This window comes from Pelobates fuscus, chromosome 3 (genome assembly GCF_036172605.1).
Source record: "Pelobates fuscus isolate aPelFus1 chromosome 3, aPelFus1.pri, whole genome shotgun sequence".
Lineage (NCBI taxonomy): Eukaryota > Metazoa > Chordata > Amphibia > Anura > Pelobatidae > Pelobates > Pelobates fuscus.
In genome coordinates, this window is record NC_086319.1 from 284023209 (window position 1) to 284038470 (window position 15262).

At 46.3% G+C, this 15262-nt stretch overlaps 1 protein-coding gene across 1 annotated transcript in view; it reads left to right on the plus strand.

Annotated features, from left to right (window-relative positions):
- Positions 1 to 15262, plus strand: part of GMCL1 (germ cell-less 1, spermatogenesis associated) — a 184603-nt gene that overhangs the window by 126877 nt on the left and 42464 nt on the right. The window contains exon 11 of the mRNA XM_063445583.1: positions 5347 to 5416. Within this exon, the coding sequence (XP_063301653.1) occupies positions 5347 to 5416 (70 nt within the window). The remainder of the gene's footprint in view (positions 1 to 5346; positions 5417 to 15262) is intronic.

The following is a 15262-nucleotide window of genomic DNA, read 5'->3' on the forward strand; positions in this document are numbered from 1 at the left end:
GGAACTTTCATCAGGACAACCACAAGTGATATACTACAAAACAAACATTTAAATAAGGCAGAAAATCAATTACATTTCAGCTGTAGGGTGTGCGCTGGCATTCCGGCTCACTTGTTTATCACTTGTGGTTGTCCTGATGACATTTCTTGAATGGAACTGAGATTTCATCAGGACAACCACAAGTGATATACAAGTGAGCCGAAATGCCAGCCCACCCCACAGCTGAAACAGTGGCGTTCTAAGGAGGGTAAGGGGGTGGATGTGCCCCTCACTAGGGGCATGCCCGGGGCAGACTGCAATGCCCCTCCTGCGCCCATCGCCTAGACCCCTCTGCAGCTCCGCAATGTGCAGAGCTGCAGACCGTGTGTCTCGCGAGCACTGCCCAATCAGAGCGTTGCCACGGGTTACCATGGCAATGCTCTGATTGGGTCTTGCGAGATCCATGGGCAGAGCGGCAATGATGGCCACGGGACCACTAGGGACCCCACCAGACCACCAGGCAGCCCCCACTGGACCACCAGGGATTTAAGGTAATTTTTAAGTCTCTACTCATCACATCACCCCCCCTCCCTCTCACAAACACCCCCCCTCCCTCTCACAATCACTCCCCCTTTCACAATCACCTCTCCTCATCACCCCTCTCCTCATCACCCCCCCTCTCCTCATCACCCCCCCTCTCCTCATCACCCCCCCTCTCCTCATCACCCCCCCTCTCCTCATCACCCCCCCTCTCCTCATCACCCCCCCTCTCCTCATCACCCCCCCTCTCCTCATCACCCCCCCTCTCCTCATCACCCCCCCTCTCCTCATCACCCCCCCTCTCCTCATCACCCCCCCTCTCCTCATCACCCCCCCTCTCCTCATCACCCCCCCTCTCCTCATCACCCCCCCCTCCTCATCACCCCCCTCTCCTCATCACCCCCTCTCCTCATCACCCCCCTCTCCTCATCACCCCCCTCTCCTCATCACCCCCTCTCCTCATCACCCCCCCTCTCCTCAACACCCCCCCCTCTCCTCATCACCCCCCCTCTCCTCATCACCCCCCCTCTCCTCATCACCCCCCCTCTCCTCATCACCCCCCCTCTCCTCATCACCCCCCCTCTCCTCATCACCCCCTCCCTCTCCTCATCACCCCCTCCCTCTCCTCATCACCCCCTCCCTCTCCTCATCACCCCCTCCCTCTCCTCATCACCCCCTCCCTCTCCTCATCACCCCCCTCCCTCTCCTCATCACCCCCTCCCTCTCCTCATCACCCCCTCCCTCTCCTCATCACCCCCTCCCTCTCCTCATCACCCCCTCCCTCTCCTCATCACCCCCTCCCTCTCCTCATCACCCCCTCCCTCTCCTCATCACCCCCTCCCTCTCCTCATCACCCCCTCCCTCTCCTCATCACCCCCTCCCTCTCCTCATCACCCCCTCCCTCTCCTCATCACCCCCTCCCTCTCCTCATCACCCCCTCCCTCTCCTCATCACCCCCTCCCTCTCCTCATCACCCCCTCCCTCTCCTCATCACCCCCTCCCTCTCCTCATCACCCCCTCCCTCTCCTCATCACCCCCTCCCTCTCCTCATCACCCCCTCCCTCTCCTCATCACCCCCTCCCTCTCCTCATCACCCCCCTCTCCTCATCACCCCCTCTCCTCATCACCCCCTCTCCTCATCACCCCCTCTCCTCATCACCCCCCTCTCCTCATCACCCCCCCCTCCTCATCACCCCCCCTCCTCATCACCCCCTCCCTCTCCATCACCCCCTCCCTCTCCATCACCCCCTCCCTCTCCTCATCACCCCCCTCCCTCTCCTCATCACCCCCCTCCCTCTCCTCATCACCCCCCTCCCTCTCCTCATCACCCCCCTCCCTCTCCTCATCACCCCCTCCCTCTCCTCATCACCCCCTCCCTCTCCTCATCACCCCCTCCCTCTCCTCATCACCCCCCCCTCCCTCTCCTCATCACATCACCCCCCCTCCCTCTCCTCATCACATCACCCCCCCTCCCTCTCCTCATCACATCACCCCCCCTCCCTCTCCTCATCACATCACCCCCCCTCCCTCTCCTCATCACATCACCCCCCTCCCTCTCCTCATCACATCACCCCCCCTCCCTCTCCTCATCACATCACCCCCCCTCCCTCTCCTCATCACATCACCCCCCCTCCCTCTCCTCATCACATCACCCCCCCTCCCTCTCCTCATCACCCCCCCTCCCTCTCCTCATCACCCCCCCTCCCTCTCCTCATCACCCCCCTCCCTCTCCTCATCACCCCCCCTCTCCTCATCACCCCCCCTCTCCTCATCACCCCCCCTCTCCTCATCACCCCCCCTCTCCTCATCACCCCCCCTCTCCTCATCACCCCCCCTCTCCTCATCACCCCCTCCCTCCTCATCACCCCTCCCTCTCCTCATCACCCCTCCCTCTCCTCATCACCCCCCTCCCTCTCCTCATCACCCCCCTCCCTCTCCTCATCACATCACCCCCCCTCCCTCTCCTCATCACATCACCCCCCCTCCCTCTCCTCATCACATCACCCCCCCTCCCTCTCCTCATCACATCACCCCCCCTCCCTCTCCTCATCACCCCCCCTCCCTCTCCTCATCACCCCCCTCCCTCTCCTCATCACCCCCCCTCTCCTCATCACCCCCCCTCTCCTCATCACCCCCCTCTCCTCATCACCCCCCCTCTCCTCATCACCCCCCCCTCTCCTCATCACCCCCCTCCCTCTCCTCATCACCCCCCTCCCTCTCCTCATCACCCCCCTCCCTCTCCTCATCACCCCCCTCCCTCTCCTCATCACCCCCCTCCCTCTCCTCATCACCCCCCTCCCTCTCCTCATCACCCCCCTCCCTCTCCTCATCACCCCCCTCCCTCTCCTCATCACCCCCCTCCCTCTCCTCATCACCCCCCTCCCTCTCCTCATCACCCCCCTCCCTCTCCTCATCACCCCCCTCCCTCTCCTCATCACCCCCCTCCCTCTCCTCATCACCCCCCTCCCTCTCCTCATCACCCCCCTCCCTCTCCTCATCACCCCCCTCCCTCTCCTCATCACCCCCCTCCCTCTCCTCATCACCCCCCTCCCTCTCCTCATCACCCCCCTCCCTCTCCTCATCACCCCCTCCCTCTCCTCATCACCCCCTCCCTCTCCTCATCACCCCCCTCCCTCTCCTCATCACCCCCCCTCCCTCTCCTCATCACCCCCCTCCCTCTCCTCATCACCCCCCCTCCCTCTCCTCATCACCCCCCCTCCCTCTCCTCATCACCTCCCCTCCCTCTCCTCATCACCCCCCCTCCCTCTCCTCATCACCTCCCCTCCCTCTCCTCATCACCCCCCCTCCCTCTCCTCATCACCCCCCCTCCCTCTCCTCATCACCCCCCCTCCTCATCACCCCCCCTCCCTCTCCTCATCACCCCCCCTCCCTCTCCTCATCACACCCCTCCCTCTCCTCATCACCCCCAGCCTTCCATAAACACTTCCTGTAAAGAGAGCCCTATTTATGCTTTCTTTATTGCAAGTTCTGTTTAATTAAGATTTTCTTATCCCCTGCTATGTTAATAGCTTGCTAGACCCTGCAAGAGCCTCCTGTATGTGATTAAAGTTCAATTTAGAGATTGAGATAAAATTATTTAAGGTAAATTACATCTGTTACATCAGTTTTTGTGTGAAAAACAGCCCCCAAAAATAATTATGAACGTTAACTTTAGCCAATGTTTGTGACTAAGTGGCTACTAAAAAAGACTGGACATTGCCCTTTCTGAATACCCTTGGTTTTCTACTTTTGTGAATATGCCCTGATGGGGGTAAGTCTTATTCAATTTACTTTGAATTCTCACTGTAGTGAATAGCCCTGTCTTGTGTCTGTGCCTTAAATGAAACCTGTTACTTTCTTGGATATTATGTTTGATTGACAGAGAGAACCTGTATGTGAGTGAGTTCGCTCTCATACTGTGATCACATAATACAGAGCACACACACTTCTTTGTACTGTGTAAATGCAGGAAATTCCTCTGGTGAAGTCAGTGTCATAAGTTGATGGAATCTTAGGGCTGATGTAGTGTTAGGGTTAGTGTTTTTCAACTAACACATAGCACAAAAAGTAGGTTTTCCTTCATTCTACAGTAGAACAATTACCGTAGTCACTAGAGGGTTAGTATATAGATTCATAATGCTACCGTGTTCCTCCTCCTACTCATTTTCAGGTTTTCCTCCCTACCGTAATTTGCTATAAATTAAAAAATATTATGAATGAATTATGAAATGAATAAAGATTACAGAGGAAGTATTGGAGACCTCCACAAGTACTGAGCATGCATTCAAACTTTCCAGTAGGAAAACATACAATCAGTTGAGTTTACTCAGTGCAGCGGAAGCAGGGCCGGCCATCCAGAAATTTTGGGGCCCCTGACAAAGCACAAGGTCAGAGAAACTGCTATGTTTGCATATGGGTTAATTCAGCTTCTAGTGGCTCTCTCATTGACAGCCGCTAGAGGCGCTTCTCACTGTGATTTTCACAGTGAGAAGATGCCCGCATCCATAGGAAAGCATTGAGTAATGCTTTCCTAAGGACTGACTGAATGCGCGCGCGGCTCTTGCCGCACATGCGCATTCAGCCGATGACGTCGGAAGAGGGAGGAGTCCCCAGCGCCGAGGGAGCCCGGCACTGGAGAAAGGTAAGATTTTAATCCCTTCCTCCCCCTAGAGCCCAGCGGGAGGGGGGTCATGAGGGTGCGGGGGACCTATTAACACTATAGTGCCAGGAAAACGAGTTTGTTTTCCTGGCTCTATAGTGGTCCTTTAAGCTTAAGTTGCTTTGGTGATTATAGTATTCCTATAAAGGCAATTAAAATGTTTTATTCTGTTAAAAGTAGTTTTAAGTGTTTTATTCAACGGTGTAACCGTTACCCTTTATCCAATACGATATTTTGAAATGTTTGGGGTATTGTGACTCTTGTTTTATCCCCTTATTTATATTGTAATGTTGACTCTCCCTGACGTCCTCGTCTGAGTTTAAAATTATTTATACTAAGGCTTTATTATGTGCGTCTAGATTTATTTATCAAAATCTGGTTCTACAACTGATTTTTAAGTTAATATATAATGCACACTAACATAGATTCGTTGGAAATTAAAATAACCCACCTGATTTTGAAACCCTAATATGCCTTGTTTAATCAAACATGAACAATACAGGGAAGCAGTCCAAAGCTAGAGACCTGTTCAATAGCAGTAAATGTGAATTGCGTATTTTAAATTTGCAATTTCTTTTAAACAAATAAAAAGTCAGATAGTTTACGTGAATTTAATGAGCAACAAACATTATTAAAATATATATTCTTTTTTTTTTTTTTTTTTTTAGAGTGGTTGTCTTCCATGTACAAGCAGCAGTGGTTCACCATGCTCCGTACAGAACAAGATAATGATACAGGGTGAGTATCGCAGGCATTTCTCACAGCATTATTTCAAGCAATTATCGACAGAATCCATTGTTTAGAAAATTATCAGGAAGAGGTCAATTGGTAGTGGGTTTTTCCTTCACAAAAAGGCAGCATTAGCGAAGCAAAAGGACAGTTTGGTCCTTGATTTAGAGAGCTCTAAATCTTTCCTTTAAAAGGAAAAGTTAAAGGTAAATTGTGTAACATTAGCCTTCTGAGGGTTTGATTAAAATGTGTGTAGGGGGGCGGAGCCTAGCTGTGAACCTGGACGGTCGCATGTTCTCTGTGCTCCATACAACGCTACCCAATAAAGGCTGAAATTAGGGAGAAAGCTGCCTTATAAACTCATTGGAAATAGCCCCCTGACTGGAGGATCAAATACGGGTTGTAAAAATAAAAAGCCCAAGCCAGACAAGAGTCCGCTGAGCCGAGATATTGACAAACCTATTCCAGAGCTCACAGAGGGCTGCATGGGACAATATTCCGCTTGCGGACGAGGGCTCTTCCTACTCCTCGGACGACATGGCTATTGCCCCGAAAGTGCCTCGCTCACCACGAAACAGGGTCATGCCCCACTGGTGGCGGACCATGACCCGGTCACGGTGGCCCAACATAAAGGAGACTTCAAGAATGCCGTTGAAAGTATGACCATTAAAATGGCCCAACTCAAAACAACCCAGAGCAATTATGACAGCCGAGTTACAGTGGTGGAGATAGGTCTGGCCCTAGAAGATCAGAGGCAAAGATATAATTTGAAACTCAGGGGGTGCCGGAAACTGTGGGACTGCCAGACTTACTTCACTTCATCAGTCAGTTTTTCGCCGCCCACTTACTGCGGAAACACGCCAAGAGCATGAAGCTAGACAGTATGTTTCATCTCCCTAAGCCACCCGGTGCACCACCCTCCACTACTCCGGACCTCATCCTCCGCTTTAGTTCCTTACAGGGCAAGACCCTCCTACAAGCCGCGGTGAGAGGAAAGACACCCATGACCTTTGAGGGTGCCTCACTACTTCTCTTTCCAGATATTTCAAGGAACACTCTCCTGTGGCGCTGGTCTGAGTGACCACTGCTCCAACTGCTATGCACAAAAGAGGTGTCATATCTCTGGCACTCATCCCGCACGGTCCTACTTACAGAACAAGAAACCTGCCAGGAGCTGGAGGACCACCTGCGGTCGGAGGGTATCACACTGCAGACCGCCGTTGAGGGCAGGAGCCTGTCACATATAGACTTGGCTGAGATTAGGGAGTTCACACCCCGAGACGCAAGACCCACTTCATCCACCGGAACTGTGACTTGACTGGAAGACTACCCAAGATCCCCTACACAGCCAGGGACTTGTCCAGCATTACAATTTTGTTGATCACATGACTTTATTGTTGCTCTCTCATCCTCTTTTGCTAATTTACTTTTGCAATACTGATCACTATTGTATAATCTTACTCCTCTCGTGAGCTTTCTGCTAGAGGGGATACTGGGCAGGGTACTAACACTGCATTTTCACTCGAGACAGGAGCTACTGATCGAGCCCAAACCCTCCACCTGTATACACATCATAACTTCTGTACAGGTACCGTCCAAGCACTTGGTGGCTATACTACCGACAAACTCTCCCCCCCCCCCCCCCCCATTCCTTCCCTAACATTTGAGTGGCGTCCAGGCCCTATGACTTCTATCTTAAGGAAGGACAGATCCAGCACGGGAACAACTAACTCCTGTATTACACTTATGACACGGCATCCTGTGGTACTTTTACTCACATGACCCTTAGGCAGGTTTTCTACTCTAAAAAACAAAAACACTAGTTTCACATGCATTCTTAAGCACAACGCATTGCAGCTCTTCCTTTCTCTTGATATCCAATGCACTCACTGATAAGCTGTTATTGTAGAATTTAACTTGATTACGCTTTACGATCCTCTTTGTTGACAACAAATGTGTTCTGAGAAAAACAAAATTTTTTAAAAAGTGTGTAGCTTAAAATGTAATGATCTTGTATTTAAAAATACGTTTTCTGAATACTTTTTACTTTGTGAGCTGTTAGTTCTCTCTTGAAAACAGCAGCACTGATGTTAAGATTAACACGAGGATTATTAGTGGGAGGACCTTGGGCTACTCTCTGAAGGTTGCTCACTAAAAGCAGATTTTACAGCAGAATAAAGGTCACTCTGATTCCTTTAAATACAGTTCAGTTCAGCATGATAAAATGCAAGCTGAAGTGATGAGTGTGTCCTCTGATTTATTTTTAAAAGTTCTGATTTAAATAGAATTAGGCACGTTTGTAAGTTAAGAACCATACACCTCTGTGGCTAGAGGTCAAACTGGTGGGAGGTGGTTCTTCGTGGTAGTTTAGCTCTATAGCTATGAAAAAAAGTATTGTGCAGCACTCCTTAATCGTTGCAATCCTTTTATTAAGACAGACGCATGGGTAGAGACAACAGTGACTCTATCCATTTATCTGTCTTATTAAAAAGATTGCAACAATGAAGAAGGTGCACTGGACCATACTTTTTTTTTTTATTGTCTTCATTGTATTAGATTCATGAAAAATTTTATAATTTGTGCTTGCCTCTATTTCTATATTGCTCTGTGGCTAAACTCAAAGACTGGCACATGCCGAATGAATGTCGGCCGTGGCAGCATCCAGTTTTCTTCAGGATCCAACAGGGAGCATCAGAGCCTGGCTAGTAGGGATCGACCGATATTATTGGCCGATATTAGTCAATATCGGCCAATAGCGATACCGATATTGCCGATAATACATACCAGGACCGCCGGGCCTATTACAAGCCCGGTGGTCCTGGGGGGCCCGCAGCAAGTTTACTTACCTTCCAAGCAGCTCCCTTCAGCTCCCCTGTTTAAATCTCGCAAAAAAAATCGCCCCCTCCACCCAAATTACATACCTACAGAAACACACACACACACACTACACAAACACACACACACACACTGCATTTTATAAACACACTACACAAACACACTGTGTATATAATGTAGTGTGTGTATAGTGAATGCAGTGTGTTTATATAATGCAGTGTGTGTGTTTGTGTAGTGTGTGTATATAATGCAGTGTGTGTGTTTGTGTAGTGTGTGTATATAATGCACACTGCATTATATACACTCACTATACACGCACACCACACACACTGCATTATATAAACACACTACACAAACACACTGCATTATATACACACACTGCATTATATACACACACTGCACACACACACTTTGCCTTTAGTATATACACACCCTACACAAACACTGCATTCACTTTACGCTTACACTGCATTCACTTTACACACTCTACATTCACTATACACACATTACACAAACACACACTCTGCATTTGTTATATACACAATACACAAACACTGCATTCACTATACACACTACACACACACTCTGCATTCATTATATACACACACTACACAAATAGACACTGCATTCACTACACACACACACACACGTGTATATTTTGTGCATTTACCTTTAGAAATAGTTTTTTTTTTTAATGGTAGAAGTACAGAATATCGGTAAGTTATTGGCTATCGGCCTGAAAGTTCACAGATTATCAGTATCTGTTCTAAAAAAATCAATATCGGTCGATCCCTACTGGCTAGGACCCAGGTAAAGGGCAGACCATTGCTAAACTGTTTGCCCCATTATCCGGGAACCATGAGAGGTTATTCCTGTAATAGTTTTGATAGTTGGAGTAATACTTTAAGTATCCCTTGATAAAATGCATTGTGGGCCTGCCTGCCTGCAGCTGCAAGCTCCATTCAGCTGTATCTTTTTTTGTTGTATGTAGAATGATCTTATCCCGTGAACCTGTTCAGCATAGGATAAGATGATCACTACAGTTTTCTTTTTTGTGTGTGTGGTGCTTGCACACCACACACAGTTGGTTTAAAAATAATAAAAGCAGGGGTGTGTGGCCAACTGAGCAACGAGCAAGACGTGCTTGCCAGGAGCTCCGACACAGAGGCCCAAATACTAAGGGATTAAATTACTTAAACGGCTCCTACGAGCACCGAGACACACACCCCTGAACAGCTGACCCAATGGGACGAAAAAACCCACGCACTGGATACCCGCAAAATGCCTCAAATCAGGCTTTCATTTGACAGGCCGGTCCGGCAGGAAGCTCCCAAGATGGCGCCGGAGGTGCAGAGTGAGGACGAGGCCTCTGAGGCATCGCAGGATGCAGAGCAACCCACAGGGAACACCCGAGCAAGCGGCACTAACAGCGAGTCTGACTCCGATGCAGACTCAGCGCCGGCGACAAAAAGGGACATCAAATGCCTCCTAACTGAAATGAGGCAAATATGGAAGGCGGACCTGAGGGCGACACAAGCAGAAATATGCACCCTGGGCAAAAGACTCACGGCAGTAGAGTCTAAGGAGGGAGAGAAGGAGACACAGCTGCGGGCCGCCCAGCAGGAGGTTAAGGTCCTGGCCCAACAGGTCCAAAACCTAACCAAGTCCGTGACAAGGCTGGACACAAGGCACAGGCGAAAGAATATCCGAGGAGTGCCAGAACGAATTTCGGGGGATGACCTCCTACCCTTCCTGCACCGTATGCTGACCCACATGGGAGCCAACAATGAAGTAGCCGCGGAGATGGTGGTGACCGCATTCAGGATCCGAAAGGCTGCCTCAGTACCAGCAGAGGCGTCCAGAGACATTATCGCTGTAACCAAAAATATTGCGGCCAGATCCGCCATTATGTCTCACTCGAGAGAGCTGAAAAGCGTAGACTTTGAGGGCTGCAGGGTAGCTATATATGGGGATCCCCCGTTTGCTGTATTAGTGGCGAAAAGGCAGATAAGCCCAGTTGCGAGCAGACTGCGGGAGGTAGGGGTAAGGTATAGGTGGGGGGCGGACGGAACACTGATTACCCAGAGAGGAGAGGAAACGCTAACCCTGGCCCCGGACGGCGACCAGGAGGAATTCCTCCAGCGCGTACGTGTGACGAACACAAACCCAAAAAAATACCCTAAAGCCAGGCCCAATGCCCACCAGTGACTTCCTAGCCCACCATACACATAATCTGACGACACAAAGGCCCCCGAGCAAATAAGAGAGAACCTACACTAGCACCACGCGAGCAAGGTAACCCTGTTGGAAAGTGTACATAGTTAAGCACAAGTTTTTTCAGCGCTCATGACTCTGACTGGGAACACAAACCGCCAAAACACAGAGGGATAATGCCCACTATAGGCCATACAGATAGACACAGACAGACTGGACACCATAACATAATATCTACGTTAAACCCACCCCTATATGGTACAAAACAGAGACAAACAGATATATTTGCCCTAAACATGTAGTTGATAATGTATCGCAGTTGGACCAATGTTGGTACACCCTGTCATTCTCACAGTATGATACAGTGTGTTTCTATTCATTGAAATGTAATAAAAATACAAATTGAAAAAAATTAAAATAGAAAACAAGAAAAAAATAATAATAATAAAAGCAGTTCAGAAGATTTCCATACGGCTTCATGATGGTCCTGATTGGATAAAGCACTGTAATAAATGGGTGGACTCATGATGCTCTTAGTAATGCAAAATGCTTATCGCACTTAAACTGACCCTGTGATGTCATGAGAAACTGGTCTCTCTGGTCATATTGTTTTTTTTTGGTTTTTTTTTAAATGCTTTATTTTTGTAGTAGATAAACATACAAGCTTGTAATTACATATTTAATGCGACAATAAATATTGCGCATATGTGTCAGGACATGTCGAGACTTTTTTATGAATTAGCATCAGGAGAGAAACAGTCATGTCTTAATACGGCACTAAGTAGGAGCATCAGAATAAAGGGCATGAGATAGACATGATGAAAACAGAATATATAATAATAGTGCAAGCTATAACTGGGACATATAGCTATGTTCATGAAGCATATGATCCCATTTTGAGGCTTGTGGTACTGTGCACTGCTTCAAGATGTGAAAGTGCCCAGATTTGGTGGCAAGTATCGGGTGAGGACCAGAAAAACAAAGGGGATACAGGGCTCAGCCACAGATCAGCCTGCAGGGTCCCGCTGAAGAGTTGGGCCACAACTCTCTACCCATCCCACGCTATGCCGCAAATCAAGGGATTGGAACTCCGCCGCAGGAAGCTTCACCAGAATGCTTAGAGACACCTGGACACTTCCAGGCATCAGCTCTGCTCAATTCAGCAGTGTGGGTATCACAACTACTGGAGATGAAGTCTCCTATTTGTGGAGCTTGTGCCCGATGTGACTGCTCAACATGGCTGTCAAGCACCGCTTCCCGCCTCATATTATAATTAGAACAGATCTGTCAGTTTGACAGAGCAATCCATTCTTGAGTATGCTGAAAACCCACTCAAGGTCACAAGGCCATTCTGTAACCTGTGCATTACATTGGACTACTTTTGCTTTGTATTAAAATAAATTTTCTGTGCAAAAAGTTCACATTGTTGACATGACGAGGTCATATGGCAACTAATATGTTACTATGTTCTGTTCACAGCATATATGGTAGTATGTCTTATCTGGTCTCATAATGCTTTTTTATAAATATGATGGGTTTGTAGACTAGAACATTAAGGAGTTTTTAATGACGAGAGCAAAATGAAGTCCGAAATTAGGGGAGTTATAAATTTGTCTTTCCTTATTTTACTCTCCCATCAAGTGTATATTGTATATTGTTCTTAATTTAATTTAAAAATATCTACCATCTATGTTTGTTAGCCATTAATCTAACCCAGTGTAGAGGTTAAATTATTACCAGTGTGATATATGGCTGCCTTCACTTGCCTACATTTTTTTTTCTCCTGATCATGGATTAAAAAAATGAAAATTTGCTTTTTTTTTTGCAAATCTGGTATGTGCCACTATGATTAAATCACTTAAAGGACTCTCCAGGCACTTTTTACTCACCTGGTTCCAGCGCCGGGAGCCTCGTGAAGCCGCGCCCCCTATTTCGTCAAAATGACGAAATAGGTGGGCGCGAGCAGGGAGCAATCAGACGCTTCCATTTGGAAGCGTCATTGCTCCCTTGTGCGCATGCGCGGCTTTGCCGCACACGCGCACATACTTCAGAGGGCGGCATTCATGCCGCCCTCTGAAGTCCTGAGCGCACTACCGCGCATGCGCGCGGTGTGCGCGGCCGCTTGCTGACTGACAGCTCAGCTCGCGGTCTTTGCCCGCCCCCCTCCTCTGCTGACAGGCTGGAGAGAGAAGGCGTGCTTACAGTGCCTTCTCTCTCCTGCACACGTCAGACGTATTTTAATACGTCTGACGTATACAGGGCCTTTTTAGGGCCCTGCATGATAGGAAGTCCCTCTGGTGGCCGTCTGAGTGACAGCCACTGGAGGTATTCCTATCAATCAATGTAAACACTGTATTTTCTCTGAAAATACAGTGTTTACATTAGATTGCCTGCAGGGAGCTATAGATCATACCTGAACAACTACATTAAGCTGTAGTTGTTCAGGTGACTATAGTGTCCCTTTAAATGTTAGGCAAATGTTTATTCTGAACATAACAATATATCCGAAATAACTTTCCATAATCCTGTAAAGTTACAGACTAAGGGACATGGTCTCATTTTGGAGCAATGTGGCAGTTTGTCTTTTCAAATTAACCCATTTGTGTGCATATAATTTGTAAAACTTCTGAGTATGTCATATGGTATATTTTGAACCATATTGTACAGTATTTTTAGCACCAATTTCTTTCAAAGTTTATGGTATTATTTTATTTTCGTTTGTTTACATGGACATTCCATGTTACCGGTTTATTTTTTAAACTACTGTGCTACTGTAATAAAAATCACTAAATAGAGCCAGATATAGTCCCTGAACACAGGATGACCCTCCTTCACATACCCTTGGCAATTTTTTTTTTAAAATACAAGACTTAATTTATAACCTTCCTAGTGCAGTTTATAAAAAAAACAAAAACAAAGCAAGTTTAAGATGGGCGACTTGTTTATTTCTGGGCATTTAAGTAGCTCACATATTTAGATTACTTCATAAATGCATACACATTCAAATGTAGACACATATGATATATTTTGAAATTTGAGGTGCCGTTCTTTCACAATTTTTTTTTTTTTTTTTTTTAGTTATTTGTGGTATTACTCTAAACCCCTATTCACCCTTACAATAATGCAAAGAATCCTTAAACTGAACCCCAACTTAATCCCTAACCCAATACTAATCCTTATCCTTAATCAAATTCCAATCCTAATATCCATATTAATATTAGCAAAGGGATTTCTAATCTTAAACCAGAGTGGTCTGTGAGTATCTACTGGCTGTTTTCAGCATGACAGATCTCTTTAGACCTTGTGTGTCTCCTTTAATTAACTGGCAACCCTAGAATCACTGCAGCTAAGCATGATCGCTCAGCCACAGTGATTTACATGGTTTAAAGAGATGTATGCAGCACTTGCTTTGAGTGCTTCATGCTGGTTGTTGGTCAGCACAGGGTCATTTATTCTGTCCCTCAGCTGACAGGGGAGAGCCCCCAGGCATTGTATACTGCTCATCAGTCTGTATGGGGCCACAGAGGAGGACCCAGGTATCCCTGGTGTGAGCTGTGATTTAATTTTGCTTACACTGCATTGCAGCAATTGGGGATTTAAGTACTCATTTAAAGGGCTGTATGAATTGCTGCATACCGGTCATCGGTCTGCATGGGGCTGATATTGGGGAGTTAGAAAGGAAGACTGGAATGGGTTAACTAAAAAAAGCGAACCCAATAACAGTCCTAATACCCTCAGAAAGGCTGCTCTGCCAGTTTTAGGTAAAAAAAAAAAGTGCCTTATTTGTAAAGAGCAAAGAAAAAAAACTATAATTTTATTAAATATCTAATGAAAAAACGAATATCTAAATAAACAATGTGAAAATAAAGTGCAACAAAAGAAAAGATAATAATAAATGGTTAAAATAGGACCATATGCTAAGACTTGTATCAATGGTATCCAAAAAGTTAAGTACATACTGAGACAGATTTGCTATGTAGTGTTGCAACACATTGTTGTTTAATTTGCAACAAAATTGCTAGTCTGAATTAAAGACTGCAATGGATACTATCTAACCGTTATATTGAGTATAAATGAAGTGGAAATCACCCTACAGGAAGAGTTATAAATAACTTAGGACATGGGTGTCTCCAGTTATTTATTTATTTATATATATATATATATATATATATATATATATATATATATATATATATATATATATATATATATATATATATATATACCTTACAGGTGGAAGAGGAGTACATTTACTGGTGGTAGGATTTATGAATATTTGGGGAAATAGACAGCAGCCATTCCCAGATTGAGTTGTAGATCAAACTGGAAGCTAGCGATGAAAGTACAAGGAGTAACAATAAACTCTTCCCCGATTATAATATCCCAGTAGTTAATAGTGTCAGAAGCTAGTATATAGCAAGCAGCAAATGTGGCTCGCTCAGTTGTGTACAAGACTGTTAGTGTGCATCTACATATATAAATGAACAAAGTATATAGTATGCTACATTCGTTAGGAGCCCTGAGAAGCAGACGTTATATTTAGAATGAGATCCGTTAACTGCAGTCATTAGGGAAAAAAATGTGAAATTAAGCAGTTTTTAGTTGGTCCTATTTTAACCATTTATTATCTTTTCTTTTGTTGCACTTTATTTTCACATTGTTCATTCAGATATTTGTTGTTCGTTTCTTCATTAGGGATTTAATAAAATTATAGTTTTTTTTTTTTCTTTTTACAAATAAGGCACTTTTTTGACCTATAACTATCAGAGCAGCCTTTTTAGAGGGTATTAAAACTATTTGGCTCGC